Source organism: Halichoerus grypus, chromosome 6 (assembly GCF_964656455.1).
Source record: "Halichoerus grypus chromosome 6, mHalGry1.hap1.1, whole genome shotgun sequence".
Lineage (NCBI taxonomy): Eukaryota > Metazoa > Chordata > Mammalia > Carnivora > Phocidae > Halichoerus > Halichoerus grypus.
Window position 1 is genome coordinate 77312274 of NC_135717.1, and position 20029 is coordinate 77332302.

General features: G+C 44.6%; 1 protein-coding gene across 1 annotated transcript in view; it reads left to right on the plus strand.

Annotated features, from left to right (window-relative positions):
- Positions 1-20029, plus strand: part of CACNA2D4 (calcium voltage-gated channel auxiliary subunit alpha2delta 4) — a 123964-nt gene that overhangs the window by 57009 nt on the left and 46926 nt on the right. The window contains exons 23-25 of the mRNA XM_036103050.2: positions 7926-8019; positions 15180-15275; positions 17404-17531. Of these exons, the coding sequence (XP_035958943.1) occupies positions 7926-8019; positions 15180-15275; positions 17404-17531 (318 nt within the window). The remainder of the gene's footprint in view (positions 1-7925; positions 8020-15179; positions 15276-17403; positions 17532-20029) is intronic.

The window sequence follows — 20029 nt, forward strand, 5'->3', positions numbered from 1 at the left end:
TTCACTTAGCACTATACTCTCTAGATCCAGCCGTGTTGTTGCACATGGCAAGATTTCACTCTTCTTCAATGGCTGAGCCACTGAGGAACTTACTGCCAAGTAGCTTTATCCCTCAAACTCACCCATGGTTTAGGGAGATTTTCAAAGAAAAAGGCAGAGCCAGCCTCACTCTGGGGCCAAGAAGTTGCCTGTGTTCCTGGCACTGTGGCAGCATGAGTGTATCCCCATGTCAGGGACCAGGATCACTTTGAGTGTCTTCCACCTGAGCACCAGTAGGGCTCCAAAGAGACACACAGTGTAAAGGCATCAGCCTGCCCATAGATCTGTCCCTACCACCACCTAGCAGTGGGCCCCAAGCCAGTAGCTGGTGCTCTGTACCCCACAGTCCTCATCTCAGCAAAGGAGAGTATTCCACCGGGTGGTGTCTTGTAGCCTGTGGTCTGTGAGTGTTTTCCAGTGCCTGGTTCTCAGGCTAACCTTAAATTTCCCAACACAGGTGCAGGTGGTGAAATCACAGGGCCTCACCCTCAGCAGGGTCCCTCTTCTTCCTCTTCAGAAGAGAAACAGGTCATGCTGATACATAAGTGTCACTCCCAAGGAAGACTTTGCCTCCCATGCTGGCCCAACAGGGCACTCATTTGTGCATTCATTCATTCATTCCATCAGTAAATCTGTACTGAGCACGTACTCTGTGCCAGGCCTGAGGTAGGCACTGAAGCTACAGAGATGGGCCAAACAGACGAGACCCTTACTCTCAGGGAGTTCGTAATCTAGTGGGGAAACCACACAATAAAGACTCAAGCATGTGCGTGTAGATGGAGGGTATTCCAAATTTTGGTAAGTGCCATGAACAGGATGCTGTATGGGATCCTTTATAGTGCCTAACTCTGTCAGACCATGTTACTTATGCTGAGGATGAAAAAGAGCCACCCAAGTGCCTTCATAGGTACAGGATCTGCTTTGGGGGTGATGGAAATTGTGCACCTGGACAGAGATGATGACTGCACATCACTGTGAATGTACTCAGTGCCACTGATTTGTATACTTCATTTTTTAAAAGATTTTATTTATTTATTTGACAGAGAGAGAGATAGTGAAAGCAGGAACACAAGCAGGGGGCATGGAAGAGGGAGAAGCAGGCTTCCCGCTGAGCAGGGAGCCCGATGTGGGGCTCGATCCCAGGACCCTGGGATCATGACCTGAGCCGAAGGCAGACATTTAACGACTGAGCCACTCAGGTGCCCCTGATTTGTATACTTTAAATTGGTTGATTTTGTTACCTAGATCTCACCTCAGTAAAAGTAAATACTTTTTTTAAAAAAGAGGGAGGAGGGGGGAAAGATGGTGGAGGAGTAAGGGACCCTATTTCAACTGGTCCCCGGAATTGAGCTGGATATCTACCAGACCACTCTGAGCACCCACGAAACCAGCCTGAGATGTAAGAAGATCTGGATCTCTACAAACAGAATATCGCAGGCAGTTGGTTTTGAGGTACGAAGCGGAGAGCCGTGATTCCGTGGGCAGATATCAGAGGATAAACGGCAGCGGGAGGGTGCCTGGCCATGGGGATCCTGCACCGCCAGTGAGTGACAGCCTCCTGCGCTGCGGATGGGGCACAGACTCGCAGACTGGTAGCGTCGGGAAAGGACTTTAGGGCAGCCCCCAGGGTGGAAAACCAGACCGGCGGGGTCGCGCGCACGCGAACTGCAGGCTCCGAGACGGAAACCTGGTGCGCCGGGGTCGCGCCGGTGAACTGCAACCCCCGGGGGTGGAAACCCCAAGCAGTGGAGTCGCGCACACACGCGCGCGAACTGGGAGCGGCTGGCGGTTTTAGAAGCACAAAGGGCAGAGACGTGCCCCGACCTGGAGCAGGACTGGGAGCGCTGCGGAGGGGCGCACAACCCAGGACGCTGCAGTTTATAGCAGCACGGACAGAAACGGAGACAGTGTGGCCTGGAGAGCTCACTGAAGAACAGACTGCGGTCTCTCTGCTCTGAGGCAGAGGGTTGGAAACGGTCTCTTCTGCTCTGACTCGCGGAAGAGACGCGGAAAGCTGCCAGGGAAAGGTGCCAGAGAACAAAAGCCCCAAAGACTGATTCCCACTGAGCCCATCCCCCACCACAGGGGCGCAGGGCAACTCCGCCCAAACAGGGTTGTCTGAGTAACAGCGCGGCAGGCCCCTCCCCCAGAAGACAGGCTGGGAAAACAAGAGGCCAGCAACCCTAACGTCCCAAGAAAACAGGTGCATCTTGCTTGGGTTCTGGTCAATAATTTCGACTCTATACATTCCCTCAAACACCCATCAACAGAATGACTAGGAGGAGGAGCCCCCAAAACAGAAAAGACTCAGAGATTATGACTTATGCTGCAGATTTACAAATGGATGCAGATATAACCAAGATGTCGGAGATGGAATTCAGGCTAGCAATTGTGAAGACAATGGCTAGAATGGAGAAATCAATTAATGGCAACATAGAGTCTCTAAGGGCAGAAATAAAAGGTGATTTGGCAGAACTTAAAAATGCTATCAATGAGATCTAATCCAATCTAGATAATCTAACAGCTAGGGTAACTGAGACAGAAGAGAGAATAAGCGATCTGGAAGACAGTATAATAGATAAAAAGGGAAAAGAGGAGGCCAGGATAAAACAACTCAGAATCCATGAAAATAGAATCAGAGAAATAAGTGACACCATGAGGCGTTCCAATGTCAGAATAATTGGAATCCCGGAGGGAGTGGAGAGAGACAGAGGGCTAGAAGATGTATTTGAGCAAATCGTAGCTGAGGACTTCCCTAATCTGGGGAATGAAACAAACATTCGAGTCCTAGAGGTAGAGAGGACCCCTCCTAAGATCAAGGAAAACAGGCCAACACCCCGGCATGTAATAGTAAAACTTGCAAATCTTAGAACCAAGGAAACCATCTTAAGGGCAGTTAGGGGGAAGAGAGTCCTTACGTACAGAGGGAGGAACATCAGAATAACGTCAGACCTGTCCACAGAGACCTGGCAAGCCAGAAAGGCCTGGCAAGACATATTCAGGGTACTAAATGAGAAGAACATGCAGCCAAGAATACTTTATCCGGCAAGGCTTTCATTTAGAATGGATGGAGAGATGCAGAGCTTCCACGACTGGCAGAAGTTGAAAGAATATGTGACCACTAAGCCGGCCCTGCAAGAAATATTAAGGGGGGTTCTATAAAAGGCGAAAGACCCCAAGAGTGATCTACAACAGAAATTTACAGGGACAATCTATAAAAACAATGTCTTCACAGGCAACATGATGACAATTAATTCATATCTTTCAATAATCACTCTCAACATGAATGGCCTAAATGCTCCCATAAAATGGCACAGGGTTGCAGATTGGATAAAAAGACAGGACCCATCCATATGCGGTCTACAAGAGACTCATTTTGACCCTAAAGATACATCCAGACTGAAAGTGAAGGGATGGAGATCTATCTTCCATGCCAGCGGACCTCAAAAGAAAGCTGGGGTAGCAATTCTTACATCAGACAAATTAGATTGTAAACTAAAGTCTGTAATAAGACACTCTATCATTCTTAAAGGGTCTATCCAACAAGAAGATCTAACAATTGTAAATATCTATGCCCCCAACATGGGAGCAGCCATATACATAAGCCAACTGTTAACCAAAATAAAGAGTCATATTGATAACAATACGTTAATTGTAGGAGACCTCAATACTCCACTCTCAGCAATGGACAGATCATCTAAGCAGAAAATCAACAAGGAAACAAGAACTTTGAATGATACATTGGACCAGATGGACCTCATAGATATTTACAGAACATTCCATCCTAAAACAACAGAATACTCATTCTTCTCGAGCACACATGGAACTTTCTCCAGAATAGACCATATACTGGGTCACAAATCAGGTCTCAACCAATACCAGAAGATTGAGATTATTCCCTGCATATTCTCAGACCACAATGCTCTAAAACTGGAACTCAATCACAAGAAAAAATTTGGCAGAAATTCAAACACTTGGAAGCTAAAGACCACTCTGCTCAAGAATGTTTGGGTCAACCAAGAAATCAAAGAAGAACTTAAACAATTCATGGAAATCAATGAGAACGAAAACACGTCGGTCCAAAACCTATGGGATACTGCAAAGGCGGTCCTAAGGGGGAAATACATAGCCATCCAAGCCTCACCCAAAAAAATAGAAAAATCCTGAATTCACCAACTAACTCTACACCTTAAAGAACTAGAGAAAAAGCAACAAACAATGCCTAAGCCACGCATTAGAAGAGAAATAATTAAAATTAGAGCAGAAATCAATGAATTAGAAACCAGAAACACAGTAGATCAGATCAACGAAACTAGAAGTTGGTTCTTTGAAAGAATTAATAAGATTGATAAACCACTGGCCAGACTTATCCAAAAGAAGAGAGAAAGGACCCAAATTAATAAAATTATGAATGAAAGGGGAGAGATCATGACTAACACCAAGGAAATAGAAACAATTATTAGAAATTATTATCAACAAATATATGCCAATAAACTGAGCAATCTGGATGAAATGGAGGCCTTCCTGGAAACCTATAAGCTGCCAAGACTGAAACAGGAAGAAATTGACAACCTGAATAGGCCAATAACCAGTAATGAGATTGAAGCAGTGATCAAAAACCTCCCCAAAAACAAGAGTCCAGGGCCTGATGGATTCCCTGGGGAATTCTACCAAACATTCAAAGAAGAAATAATACCTATTCTACTGAAGCTGTTTCAAAAAATAGAAACAGAAGGAAAACTTCCAAACTCATTGTATGAGGCCAGCATTACCTTAATCCCCAAACCAGGCAAAGACCCCATCAAAAAGGAGAATTTCAGACCGATATCCCTGATGAATATGGATTCCAAAATCCTCAACAAAATCCTAGCTAATAGGATCCAACAATACATTAAAAGGATCATCCACCACGACAAAGTGGGATTTATCCCCGGGATGCAAGGGTGGTTCAACATTCGCAAATCAATCAGTGTGATAGAACACATTAATAAGAGGAGGGAGAAGAACCATATGGTCCTCTCAACTGATGCAGAAAAAGCATTTGACAAAATACAACATGCTTTCCTGATTAAAACTCTCCAGAGTATAGGGATAGAGGGAACATTCCTCAAGCTCATAAAATCCATCTATGAAAAACCCACAGCAAATATCATCCTCAATGGGGAAAAGCTGAGAGCCTTTCCCTTAAGATCAGGAACACATCAAGGGTGCCCACTCTCACCACTGTTGTTCAACATAGTACTAGAAGTCCTAGCAACAGCAATCAGACAACAAAAAGAAATAAAAGGTATTCAAATTGGCAAAGAAGAAGTCAAACTCTCTCTTTTCGCAGACGACATGATACTTTATGTGGAAAACCCAAAAGACTCCACCCCCAAATCACTAGAACTCATCCAGCAATTCAGTAATGTGGCAGGATACAAAACCAATGCACAGAAATCAGTTGCTTTCTTATACACTAACAATGCAACTGTAGAAAGAGAAATTAAAGAAACGATTCCATTTACAACAGCACCAAAAACCATAAGATACCTCGGAATAAACCTAACCAAAGAGGTAAAGGATCTATACTCTAGGAACTACAAAACACTCATGAAAGAAATTGAAGAAGACACAAAAAGATGGAAAAATATTCCATGCTCATGGATCAGAAGAATAAACATTATTAAAATGTCTATGCTACCCAGAGCAATCTATACCTTCAATGCCATCCCGATCAAAATTCCAATGGCATTTTTCAAAGTGCTGGAACAAACAATCCTAAAATTTGTATGGAATCAGAAAAGACCCCTAATCGCCAAGGAGATGTTGAAAAAGAAAAACAAAGCTGGGGGCATCACGTTGCCCGATTTCAAGCTATATTACAAAGCAGCGATCACCAAGACAGCATGGTCCTGGCACAAAAACAGACATACAGACCAATGGAACAGAATAGAGAACCCAGATATGGACCCTCAACTCTATGGTCAAATAATCTTTGACAAAGCAGGAAAAAGCATGCAATGGAAAAAAGACAGTCTCTTCAATAAATGGTGCTGGGAAAATTGGACAGCCACATGCAGAAGAATGAAACTCGACCATTCTCTAACACCATTCACAAAGATAAACTCAAAGTGGATGAAAGACCTCAATGTGAGACAGGAATCCATCCAAATCCTAGAGGAGAACATAGGCAGTAACCTCTTTGACATCGGCCACAGCAACTTCTTTCAAGATACATCTCCAAAAGCTAGTGAAACAAAAGCAAAAATGAACTTTTGGGACTTCATCAAGATAAAAAGCTTCTGCACAGCAAAGGAAACAGTCAACAAAACAAAGAGGCAACCCACAGAATGGGAGAAGGTATTTGCAAATGACACTACAGATAAAGGGCTGGTATCCAAGATCTATAAAGAACTTCTCAAACTCAACACCCGAAAAACAAATAATCAAGTCAAAAAGTGGGCAGAAGAGATGAACAGACACTTCTCTGAAGAAGACATACAAATGGCTAACAGACACATGAAAAAATGTTCATCATCATTAGCCATCAGGGAAATCCAAATCAAAACCACACTGAGATACCACCTTACACCAGTTAGAATGGCAAAAATGGACAGGGAAAGAAACAACAAATGTTGGAGAGGTTGTGGAGAAAGGGGCACCCTCTTACACTGTTGGTGGGAATGCAAGTTGGTACAGCCACTTTGGAAAACAGTGTGGAGGTTCCTCAAAAATTTAAAAATAGAGCTACCCTATGACCTAGCAATTGCACTCCTGGGTATTTACCCCAAAGACACAGATGTAGTGAAAAGAAGGGCCATATGCACCCCAATGTTCATAGCAGCAATGTCCGCAATAGCCAAACTGTGGAAAGAGCCGAGATGCCCTTCAACAGATGAATGGATAAAGAAGATGTGATCCATATATACAATGGAATATTACTCAGCCATCAGAAAAGATGAATACCCAACTTTTACCTCAACATGGATGGGACTGGAGGAGATTATGCTAAGTGAAATAAGTCAAGCAGAGAAAGTCAATTATCATATGGTTTCACTTATTTGTGGAACATAAGGAATAACATGGAGGACATTAGGAGAAGGAAGGGAAAAATGGGCGGGGGGAATTGGAGGGAGAGACGAACCATGAGAGACTATGGACCTGAGAAACAAACAGGGTTTTAGAGGGGAGGGGGGAGGGGGGAGGGGTTAGCCCAGTGATGGGTATTAAGGAACGTACTACATGGAGCACTGAGTGTTATACGAAAACAATGGATCGTGGATCACTACATCAAAAACTAATGATGTATTGTATGGTGACTAACATAACATAATAAAATTAAAAACTACAAAAAAGAGAGAGAGAGAGAGGGAAAAGAGCTACCCATGCAAACGGTAGGGGGGAAGCATCCAGACCAAGAGCCACCCATGAAAAGAGTAGGGGGGAAGCATCCAGACCAGGAGCCACCCATGCAAAGAGTAAGGGGCAAGCATCCAGAGCACATAAGCTCTGAGGCAAATTCAAATTCACAGACCTGGCAAAAGGCCAGTGTGTTGGGAGGGTGATGATCAAGTTGCAGACAGATGGCAGCAGAGAGGAGAGGTGGCCGGGGCTCAGGGCAAGGGCTGATGTCACTGAGGGGTTCTAATCTCACAGAATACCGGAACTGGGAAGAGCCTTAGAAATCACTTAGACCTAGTCACATATTGTTTGGGATTGAAGATGTGAAGACTGAGAGAAGCAACACGACTTCCTCAAGCTCACATAGATGGTTTTATGCGTCCCAGACCCGTGTTTATGAGGCACAGCCCATTCCCTAAGTTCAGGGTTCCTCGCAAGGGCAGATGAGCTGTGTTCATCATCATGGAGGAAATAAGTGGTTTGGTCTTTTATTTTGCCTCCAGGCGACGAGGAGCTGGTGCGGGAGGTACTGCTTGACGCGGTGGTGACAGCCCCCATGGAAGCCTACTGGACAGCGCTGGCTCTCAACGCCTCTGCGTACGTATGTCCGGGGCGGGGCTGAGGGTCCTGAGAGGGGAGGGGGCTCCAGCCCCAGGATTCCCTTGGCTGAGTCAGGGTCCCTCCCACTCCCTGGCTGGCAGATCAGGAGAGAACCGGGTCCAAGACGGACATGACGACGGTGGGAAGCCGTTGGGGAAGTGAGAACTACCTCCACACGGCCCTGGTCAAGCAGGCACTTGGTACGGCTTCCACACCGCACACACGCTGCTGCTCTCCCCCCTGGAAAAACACAAAGTGCAGGTCTCCGGGGCAGCAGTCCAGATCCCCCACCCACACTGCAGCAGCCCTATTCCAAGAACACCTGAGTCTGGGCTGGAGCTGTGTGAGCCCCTTCACCAAGAGCCCTGGTAAAAGTAGTTCAAGTAGATCAGGACCTGGTTTCCAGCAAGTAAGGTCAAGACAAGACAACTATATTTACCTAGTGCTATCATGTTTAGTGGACAGGTAGAAAGAAGAAATGAATGGCGTGTGTGCGTGTGCATGTGTGTGTGTGTGTGTGTGTGTGTGTGTGTGTGTGTATGAGCGCACATGCGTGTTGGGAGGGTGCTAGAAACTAATGAGGTCAAGAATACGGCGGACTACATCTTGTTCCTGAATAGGAAGATTCAACATTATCGTCATGAAGATGTCAAACCTCCCCTAGACACTCAAGTTAATTAATGCTATCCTAATGAAAACAACAGAATTTTATATGAAACAATCACCTATTTAAAAAAGCAAGATGCAGAACGCTGTGCACAATGTGATACTATTTCTATAAAGTGGAGGCAAACCATGGCATATCTGTACATGTGTATATATAAAACATCTATGAAAGGCCAAATAGGAAAGAGTTCTCATTGGTTGCTTCTCATTAGAAAAATGAGTAACTGAAACAGGGATGGGAGGACACTTTTCACTGTATAAATTTTTGGTACAATTTTGAACCATGTGAATGTATTACCTCTACAAAATTAAATAAAAACTAGAAAGCAAAAAAAGAATACAGCAGGCCAAGCACTGTTCTGAGTACTTGGTGTACATTAACCTAGTGAGCCTCATAACCACCTTACAATATAGGTACTATTGTTATCCCCATTTAACAGATGAGGAAACCAAGGCAGAGTGAGATAAGCAACTTGCCCAAGGTCGTATGCCTTAGGAGTAAGAGGCGAAGCTGGAATCAAAACCAGGCAGCCTGGTTCTGGGGTCTAGGGGATTGGATCACTGGTTTGGAGAGAAAGGGCATGATCTTCATCTTTCCAAGTTCAGAGATTAGCCAGAGACATTTTTAATGTTGAGAAACAGTGAAGAACAAATATTCTTAACCAAGGTGTATATTAGAAAAGAAGACCTGGAGAATTAATATAAAATGGCATATTAATAAAGCTAAGGGGGAAAATAATACAGTCACGCCCATAGATGCAGAAAAGACATTTGAACAAATATTAATATCCATGCGTGTTTTTAAAAACTAATCAATACAATTAAAATTGACCAGGGGTGCCTCACTGCAGCCAGACAAGAGAATGCACCTAGAAGCAATGAGAAGTGGAAAGGGTGAAGCAAATTATCTCTGTTTAAGAAAGTGATAAGATTGTATATCTGGAAGCCCTGAAAGAATTTATAGGAAAACTACTATAAACAATAAGAGAATTCAGTGAAGTAGCAGGATATAATATGAATATTCAAAAATTAACATCCTTTATGCAAAAAAAACTAGATAAAAAATATCATGTAAAAATATTCAAGAGGGCAAAAAATAAAATGTAATGAAACCGCTAGGTATAAGACAAGATATGTCCTAAAACTTAATTAAGAAGAATTATAAAATACTCTTGGAAGACACAAGAGTTGACTTGAACAAATGGGGAGATATTCAGTGTTTTGGGGTAGGAAGAACCAACATCACAAAGACATTAATCCTAAATTAATCCCAATAAAAATATCATCAGTATTTCTCTGGATCCAGATAAATGGATTATAATGTTTATTTGGAAGAATAGTCAAGAAATCCCTGAAAAAGAAAAGCAACAAAGGAAGTGTTGTCCTACCAACATATTAAAACATATGACAAAATCTCTATAATTTATAAAGTGTAGTATTGACACATGAATAGAAAGGCAGACCAAGGGGACAGAATAGAAAATCCAGAAATTCATCTAAATGACATCAAGTCAGACTAGGGGGAAATGGGCTCTTTAATAACTAGTTTGAGAGCCATATGGAGAATGATAAAATTGTATTATTTCCTCACACCATACATCTGGATAAAGTCCAAATGACTCAGAGATTTAAATGTAAAAAAATAAAACCATATAAGTACTAAAAAGAAACCATGAGCCAATTGCTCTAAAATCTAGGAATTAGGAAACCTTTCCCAATGATGACTCAAAATTTAGAAGCAATAAGAGAATGACTGACAAATTTAACAGCATAAAAATGTTTATTTGGCAAAATAAAAACATAAGTGAAAAGAGAAATGACAAACCAGAAAAATGTTTGTAACTTATATAACAAATAAAAGCTTACTATTCCTACATTATATATCCATGATAAATGAAGAACTTCAAAAATAGAGAAGTAAAAACTCAGCCACTTTATAGGAAAAAGGACCAAGAAATATGGACAGTTCAGAGAACACATACAACTAGTCCTTACGTATATGAAAAAATGATCAGTCTAGCTCAATAAAAGGAATGCAAATTAAAACTCTACCAAGATTATGTATGTCACTCATCAGATTGATAACCATCTAAGTTTATTGCCATGCATGGCTGGCAAAGCTGTGGGGAATCAGGCTTGTGTATATTGTCAGTGGGTATACAAAATGTTTCAAAGTCTATGGAGGAGAATTTAATAATATCTAACAAATTACATATGCATTTACACTCTGACTCAGCAATACCACTTCTAGGAATGTATCCCAGAGATACACCAGTAAAAATAAGAAAAGATACATACATGAGTTTTTTGTTACAGCTCCATTTATAACAGTGAAAGACAGAAAATAACCTAAATCCATCAGTAAGAGCCTAGTTAAATAAACCATGGTAGATCCACATAATGGAATACTATGTAACTACAAAAAATGAGAAATCTATATACTGCAATGGAATGGTCTCACCAATGGAGAAAAGTGTATATAATACCCCACTATTTATTTAAAAAGAGGAGATACAAATATATTTTCATAGTTACTTACACGTATATAAACATAGATGCATGTATGTATATACATATGTGCACATATATTTTTTAATGGAAAAATAAACAAGAAAACAAAAAAAGATTACTTTAGGCAGAGTGAAAGAACAGGGATGGAGACAGAGACAGGCTTATGAATATGCTTTATTTTGCATATTTGACTTTGGAACCATGTAAATGCTTTATATCATTATAAAACAAGATTAGATTTTTAAAAATAAGCTCTAAAAATTTGAAAGCAAATGAAACAAATAAACATAGTTGTGTATCAAGTTCATGACATTAACAACGTAGGTGAATTCTTTCAAGGGACTTGAAAACACAGAACCATAAACAATAAATAAATCAAAAAACTATGTTCCATAACCACATTGCTAGAAACAATATTGGCACTGTTATTCTCAAACTATATAGATGGATAGAGCAAATAGTATGTTAATGTCATTAGGAACCAAGGTTTTCAGCAAACGAGAAAAGAGATGCAAATTTTTAAAATCAAAGATGTATTGCTGAATATGAATTGGAAATATCAATGAACTCATGACGTATTTTCTCTGAAAGAAACAAAAAGGATATCCTGGCCCTGTCCACAGAAAAGACCAACCTCAATGAGCATTCCAGAGCAGGATTGTGGACTTTCAGTGTGCATATTAAGACATCCTCATTAAAATGAATCAGCAACCCTTGGAAAAATGTCTGATTTCAGGACAGGGGCAGGAAGTGTACAAAATGAGCCAGGAGCATCTTGTCATAACAAGAAGGAAGAATCTACTAAAGACTATCATGACGTTGTGCCAGGGGGACTCCAGAACCAACCTGAAGTGGTCTCACTGGTTAAAGGTGGGACAATTAGAGCAGCAAAAGTAATGACAACTACAATGGATTAAAACATAATGTGTTTAAATCCGTGTTCATAATGACACTGAGGAGAAAAAAAACCTTTTTAGTCATCTTCTCTACTACTTTTGAATAAAGAATTGCATCAGCGGTGCCTGGGTGGTGCAGTTGGTTAAGTGTCCAACTCTTGGTTTCGGCTCAGGTCGTGATCTCAGGGTCGTGAGATTGAGCCCTGCGTCTGGCTCTGTGCTCAGTTCAGGGTTTGCTTAAGACTCTCTCTCCTGCTCGTTCTCATTCTCTCTCTCTCTTCTCAGATAAATAAATAGATCTTCTTTTAAAAAATTGCATTGGGGCGCCTGGGTGGCTCAGTTGTTAAGTGTCTGCCTTCGGCTCAGGTCATGATCCCAGGGTCCTGGGATAGAGCCCCGCATCGGGCTCCCTGCTCAGCGGGAAGCCTGCTTCTCCCTCTCCCACTCCCCCTGCTTGTGTTCCCTCTCTCGCTGTGTCTCTCTCTGTTAAATAAATAAATAAAATCTTAAAAAAAAAAAAAAAGAGGGCGCCTGGGTGGCCCAGTCATTAAGCGTCTGCCTTGGGCTCAGATCATGATCCCAGGGTCCTGGGATCGAGTCCCACATCAGGCTCCCTGCTCAGCGGGAAGCCTGCTTCTCCCTCTCCCACTCCCCCTGCTTGTGTTCCCTCTCTCGCTGTGCCTCTCTCTGTCAAATAAATAAATAAAATCTTTAAAAATTAAAAATTAAAAATTGCATCAGGAAGCTTTTTAGAGAAACAGTCACTTAGGCCCCAAACCCAGAAATTCTTGTTTCTACAACATCAGAGGGGGGCAGGCAGACCCTGTCTACATTTCCAGACCCTTTCCTCAGTGGTTTTCCAGACTGTAGATCAAGTGCTATAATCCAGCTCCAGGTGCTATCAGTTGAATGTCGCATAGTACAGCCTTCTTCACAGAATTCCATTGGAGAAACCCCAATACCCACACAGCTGAGCCTTAATTAAAAAAAAAAAATACTTCCCCTTGGCGATGCTTTGTGTCTTGCCTACCTCATACACTCACTAAAACCACTGATCTAGGTACTGAGAGAAATTGGGTAATAACCTGTAGCAAATTGGGCTAGGGGCATGAATATTAATAAAGTTAGAAGTAATTAAATAAAAGTCATATGTAACAAGCCCACACCTGATGTCATATTCAATGGTGAAAACAATGAAAAGCTGAAAGCTCTTCCTCTAAGATCAGGAACAAAGTAAGGATGTCCACTCTCACCACTGTTATTCCACATAGTAGTGGAAGTCCGAGCCATAGCAATTAAGCAAGAAAAAGAACAAAATGAAAAGGCGACCTACAAAATGGGAGAAAATATTTGCAAATCATATCTGATAAGGAGCTAATATCCAAAATATGTAAAAAAAAAAAAAAAAAAAACCTCACAACTCAATAGGAACAAAACAATCTGATTTTTTTTAAAAGGGCAGAGGAACTGAATAGACATTTTTCTAGAGGAAACCTACAAATGGCCAACAGATGCATGAAAAAGTTCTCAACATCAGTAATCATCAGAGAAACACAGATCAAAAACACAGTGAGGCATCACCTCACATGTTAGAATGTTATCCAAAAGACAAGAGACAACAAGTGTTGGCGAGGATGTGGAGAAAAGGGAAGCCTGTGCACTGTTGGTGGGAATGTGAATTGGTGCAGCCACTATGAACAACAGTTTGGAGGTTCCCCAAAAAGTTCAAAATAGAACTTCCATATGGTCCAACGACCTCACTTCTGATTATTTATCCAAAGGAAATGAAACCATTATCTTCAGGAGATAGCTACACCCCCATGTTCATTGCAGCATGATTTACAATAGCCAAGATAGGGAAACAACATGTTGTCGATGGATGAATGGACAAAGAGGATGTGGTGTGTGTGTGTGTGTGTGTGCGCACGCACAATGAAATATTATTCAGCTATGAGAAAGGAAATCCTGCCATTTGTGACCACCTAGATGAACCTGGAGGGCATTATGCTAAGAGAGACAAGCTGGACAGACAAAGACAAATACTACATGGCATCACTTATATGTAGAATCTATAAAAGAATAAAATAAAATTAAGTCAAACTCATAGAAACAGACAAAAGGAAAGTGATTGTTGTGGGCTGCTGGGGGAAGAGAGGTCAGCACATTCTTCCACCTGCAAGAGGAAGAAGGCCTGAGGATCTAATAAAACATGGTGACTGTAATTGATAACACTGTATTGTATAATCGAAATTAGCTGAGAGTAGAACTTAAATATTCTCACCCCCCCAAAAAAAAGATAAATACCTGGTATGATGGATGTGTTATTTAACTAGATGGGAGCAAACCTTTTACAATGTATACATATATCAAATAACCATGATGAACACTTAAAAATCTTACAATTTTATGTCAATTTTATCTCAAAAAAGCTGAAATGTTAAAAAAAGAAGTAATGACTCCCATGCTGGTGCCATCATCGTGGAAATATGGCTTTGAGACCATGAGAAATATCAGTTACACTCCAGCTAGCTAGTGGATTTTCTTTCTCCAGTCTTGTTGGCAAGTTCCACAGGGTTCGCATAGGTGGATGTAGACCGTGTCTGCTTCTCCTCCTTTCCCATTTCAATAATAAGGTAAACATGTGAAAAGGGTTTTAAAACTGCAAAGTGTCCTGTAAGTGTCGGTCATAAGAAGTTCCTGTTTCTGAGGTCCCAAAACAACATCTCTTTTCCTGAATTCCTGTGTCTTCCAAAGCCAATTCCCCCAAAACCTGCATGGACACATTAGAAGCCAAAAAAAAGTCAGAAAGGCAGAGGCCCAGGGGACCCCATTGACAGGGGAAGGTGCTGCCCAGGGAAGCTGGGTCTACCAGATGTAACAAACATGATGTTCACAGTGGATGGCCAGTGTGTGTGTGTGCAACCCCCTGAGTAACCAGTCTGCCTTTCCCCCGACCCCCACCCCAGGACGATCAGGCCAGGCGCTAGGAGAGGCCTGCAGGTCTTCCCCGGGCTCCCAGTGCCCCCTTCCTAGATCTATTCGCTGCAGTGCCTCGTAATGACACCTGCTCTGTCTGCCTCACAGTGAGTCCGAGCAAGTGGTGGACATGGCCTTCCTGGGCACCCGGGCCGGCCTCCTCAGAAGCACCTTGTTTGTGGGCTCCGAGAAGGTCTCCGACAAGTGAGTCATGTTGTGCCCCCCGGGAGAGGGCTCCCTGCATGGTGTTCCGGTGGCATGTGGACGGGCAGAATCTCAGAGGCCAGGAGTGCACGGAGGGTGGAAGTATTGTGGTTTGCAGACTGGGAGAGTCAGAAAAGTAACCCTTCCACCAGGTTTAGATGCATCCTGGAGGTGTCCCCGAGAGAGGAGGGACAGTGGCCCAGTCAGGCAAGAGAGTGGCTGGGACACTAACGTTGGAAGGGTTAATCACTTCCACAAAAGGAAACCCAGAAGTTGTTTTCCCCCTTGGGACCAGTCTGTATGTGACAAGCTAAATCATTTGACTGTGTCCCCTCCTTTGTTGACAATTTACACATCCCCTAAGCCAGCAATTCTCAACTGGGGATGTCCCCACCCCAGGGACATTTGTCAATATGTGCAGACATTTTTAGTTGTCACCGCTAAGGGATGGGGGCTTGCTACTGGCATCTAGTGAGCAGAGGCCAGGGATGGTATTAAACACCCTCACAAACATTGCCTGGCCCAAAATGTCAATAGTGCTGAAGCTGAGAGACCCTGCTCCCAGCAAAGCCTGGATTCTGGGAGACCGGCTTGCCAGGGTATCCTCCCCACTGAGTACTGCAGGAAAGGGAGGATGGAAGCCAGAGAAGGGGGCTGGGTGGGGTTGGTAGAGCAGAGCCACCTGCGGCTCACAAATCAGGAGACCCAAATAGGCAGAGGCCAGCAGGCACTTGGAGGAGAATGGCCGAGGGGGCACCCCACAGTCCTTGCCTCCCACCTGTTCACTGCTTCTCTCACTGAATCCAAGCACACTCAGCCATCTATGAGCTTCTTCCAGGATTCTGACAGATCCACACTTGCTGGAAAGCTGAGGCTTTCTAGGAGAACAAATCAAGTTGCTTTTCTCTCTCCCCACCTCCCCTCACTCCCAGAAAGGTGAACAGAGAGCCCTCCACCTCGCTAACCCTTTCCATGGTCCAGTTAGAGACACAGCAAATGACTCAATGGACCAAATCTGGTGGGTAAACTGTAGATTCACCCAAACGCCTTGAACAGTGTTGGGAACTGACCTCCCCACACTCATAACCCCTCCGGCTGGCCCCCCACTCGTACCTCCTCATCCCCTTAAACTTCCACCCTCACTCAGAAAATCGCATACCCATGTCATTGTCTCGCCAAAGTTGGACAGGGTGAACCACACCTGGCAGTATGAAGGGTGTAAAGCATCCTCGGCAGTCCCCTGCATCCTCTCTGAAAGGCTTCTAAGAATGGAAGAAGGAAATCTCAATACAGAGAGACCCTCCTGGGTTATGAAGGCAGCCACCATGAGTGGCCGCACAGGTGCCGCACAACTCCAGAGGGCTCCCTTCACCTAGACCATGACATGACTGGAGAGCTCAGGAACTGTGCAACAAGGCAGGTAGCTTCTGGGTATGTAAGCCAACCAACCACTCTTAAAATCAAACTTCAATTATCCACCTTGTGGGTTATCCACAGTGTCTTTTTTTAATCCACAAACCAGATTCTCCCTGCCTCCCACTCTGCTTCTGGACCAACACTCCCTTCTGCTGGCTGCTGTGTGTTCAGGGAATGCAAAACCATAATTAGCAAGGTAAAGCTGCTCAAGAAAAAGATAACTCATAATGCATTTTAAACCCTAGAGGCAATGACTTTTGAAGTAACCGTTTTGGAGGAATTTATGCCCTTCTATTAGTGCAGTGATAGAATTCACTATGCAATTTCCCCATCCAGGCATGCCAGTTAGCCAGACAAAAAGAAATTAGGGTATATCCAAAAGAAATAAACCCTGCAGGCAAAGGAGTTTTCATTTAACAACAACAACAAAAAAGTCTCCTTTCACAATACAGGCTCTCTACCTCTTCTAGCTACTAATGTGTCATCAGATGCAACAGCATTTGATTCTGGAAAAGACAGGAATTTCTGGGGAACATTGTCCGGGGTAAAATCTGTCTAGGGGCTAATATTTTCTACCTGCAATCCTACCAAAGCAGAGATGAATCTCTCTTCTTGGTCCAGCCAAGATGACCTTGTGTGAAAAAAAGAGAAAGGGATAAACATGTTCCCAGATCTTGGGCGGGGGGGGGGTACCAAATCTTTCTCTTTGCAGAAAGTTCCTGACTCCTGAGGATGAGGCCAGTGTGTTCACCATGGACCGCTTCCCTCTGTGGTACCGCCAGGCCGCCGAGCAGCCTGCTGGCAGCTTTGTCTTCAATCTCCGATCAACAGAGGGACCAGGTAATCCGTACCCCTGTGCTCCTGGGGCCATGCTGGGGCCAGGGCTGCCTCCTCCTGCAGCTCTGGGTGGAAAACAGGAGCAGGTACATAACAGGATGTCGACGCCTCTGGGTTCCCTTCCAACCTTCCCTCCTGACACACATTAGCACCTTGAGAAAGCTCGCTCATGCCTTTCCACGCTATTGATCGCTACCCTGAATATAGGACAGATCATTTTATCCCCTAGCCAGCAGCCAAAGTTAAAAATCCAGCATGGCACAAAGGAAAGAGATTTGACCCAGAAGTCAAAAAGAGCTGGATTCTAGCCCAAATTCCAAATAGGAGCATATTGGAAGAGTTGATCTTTAAGATTCTTCTGTTTCTAAACATCTGAGTGTCTTTGAAAATTTCTTAAACTCCCCCAGATGAAAGTAACAGACTTTATTCCATCAGGGGACTACTGTACTTATCAGGTTCACTGCCCCCACGGCACTTCTTCCCAAAGAAAGCAGCTTGGTCTTCACTCCCTTAGGGTCTCCCAGGAACTGCAACATTGAGCTCCCCGTCTGCTCCTCAGGAACTCCCAGTAATAATGGGGCACCTCCTGGCTGGCAGGCCACGGTGTGGGGGGGGGGGCCTCAAGCAGTAAGGAAGCAGGGCAGCCAAGATTGGCCCTATGGACCAAGCCACCAAATCCCTACTAGTCCAAGGCCCAGGAAGGGTTTCAGAGCTGCCGGCACCCAACTCCCAACCCCCAGCCCCCACTCTGAAAAATAGCCCCCAAAAAGAAAAATTTAGTGACTTTAACAGAGCACCAGGAAAACTGCAAAATGTTTAGAACAGAAACGGACTTTGGAGGTTGCATAGCTTCACCCTCTTAATTTACACGTCAAGAGACTACGGCCCAGAGAGGTTGAGGGACACATCCAGGGCCCCAAGAGTTTGCAGCAGAGCAGGTCCTCCACAAGGTCACCTCTGGGGGAAACTGACCCCAGCACAGTGGAGCAAGAGGGCCTAGGAATATTTGTGTCCAGGTCAGAGTGAGCAGAGATGGGGGAAGAAGGAGAAGAAGAGGGAGAGGAGGAGGAGAAGGAAGAGGGGGGAAGAGAGGAAGGAGGGGGAAAGAGAGAAGGAGGAGAAGGAGGAGAAGGAGGGGAGTGGGGCAAATGGAGAACCCCAGCTGGGAGTCTACCTGGAATGGAGAGTTCTATTTTCCCTTCGAGATGCCCTTCCACCAAAACCCTCCAGCCTCCACTTCCACCAAAACCCTCCTCCAGCTTCCTGATGGGGAAGGTGCCCTGAGCTGACAGCTGGGGAGATCCAGGCTCCCAGGGGCTTCTCCTGGGGCTGCAGGCAGCAAGAAGGAGGCCCCCTCTGTGCCCTCTTGACATCTTCTTCACCCTGTGCCTAAGCCCACCTCTCCATCCTATGCCTGTTCCCCCCACTGAATGCATCGCTAATATGTTTTACAAAACGTTCCAGAGCCTATAACTCATTTAATCTGCACAGCCCTGTAAGTGTTGTTATTACTTCTCTTCTTACACAGGAAAAGTCTGAGGCTCTGAGAGGTTCTGTGACTTGCCCAGGATCACACAGCTAGGGAGCCATAGAGCCAGGCCAAACCCAAGTTCTGCCCACCAAAGCCTTACACCTTAAGTGTAAGGCAGGAAGGGGAAGAGGAAGTGAGTGCTGTTATTCCCAGTGAAAGCCCACAAGGGAGGCTCACAAAGCCAAGGTGATGGTCTCCTCCCCACATTGCCCCCCAGAGCCAGAAAGAGGCAGCTCTTTCTTCGTGTCACCTTCTAGAGCAGCATCAAGGGCTCCCCCAGGAGGGGCTCCCACCCACAGGGTCCTGGGGAGGTTCTCTGGGGTGAAGCCCTGGCCCCTGCCCCCAGTCCAGGAGGAGGGCTCCCTCCTACCTGCATTGTCACTGGGCCCCTGCCTGAAGGCTGCCGGGGTTGCTTTTTGTGGCGGTGAGGTAGGAGGGCGGTGGGTGGGGAACTAAGCCGCAAGGAGAAGAGAGGGAAGCTGGCAACCCAAAAGGGGGGACGGTTGAGTAGGGAGGCAGGAGCTTGCTCTCTTTTCACACCCTCGCCTGCTGCTTTAGCTCCTGCCTGTGCCTGGAGAAACGTGGGCACCTCTGCACACTCTCATTCTCTCCCAAGGAAGAAAACAACAACAGCTTCGTTTTCATGGGGGGCGGGTACCCCGAAGAGGCCGAGGAGCCGCCTCCAGGGTGAATGGAGGCTTCCCTCTGCCTCTCTGGGCTGACTCTGTTGCCCTTTGCCTGGGGCCTGGCGGGCTGAGTTCTGCCCACGCGGAACTGTCTTTTGCATTCAGTGCCTGAGAAATCCGCCAGCACAGAGCAGAGTCTCGCCAATGCCCAGGTGCCTCAGGCCTATTCCTCCTGCTTCCAGGCGTTTCTAGAAGTGGGGGGAGGAAGCTGACTTCTGTGTTTATTGTGGTTTTATCATGGCAAATTCCTAGAAGCAAGGACAATGCTACATATTAAGTTTCTA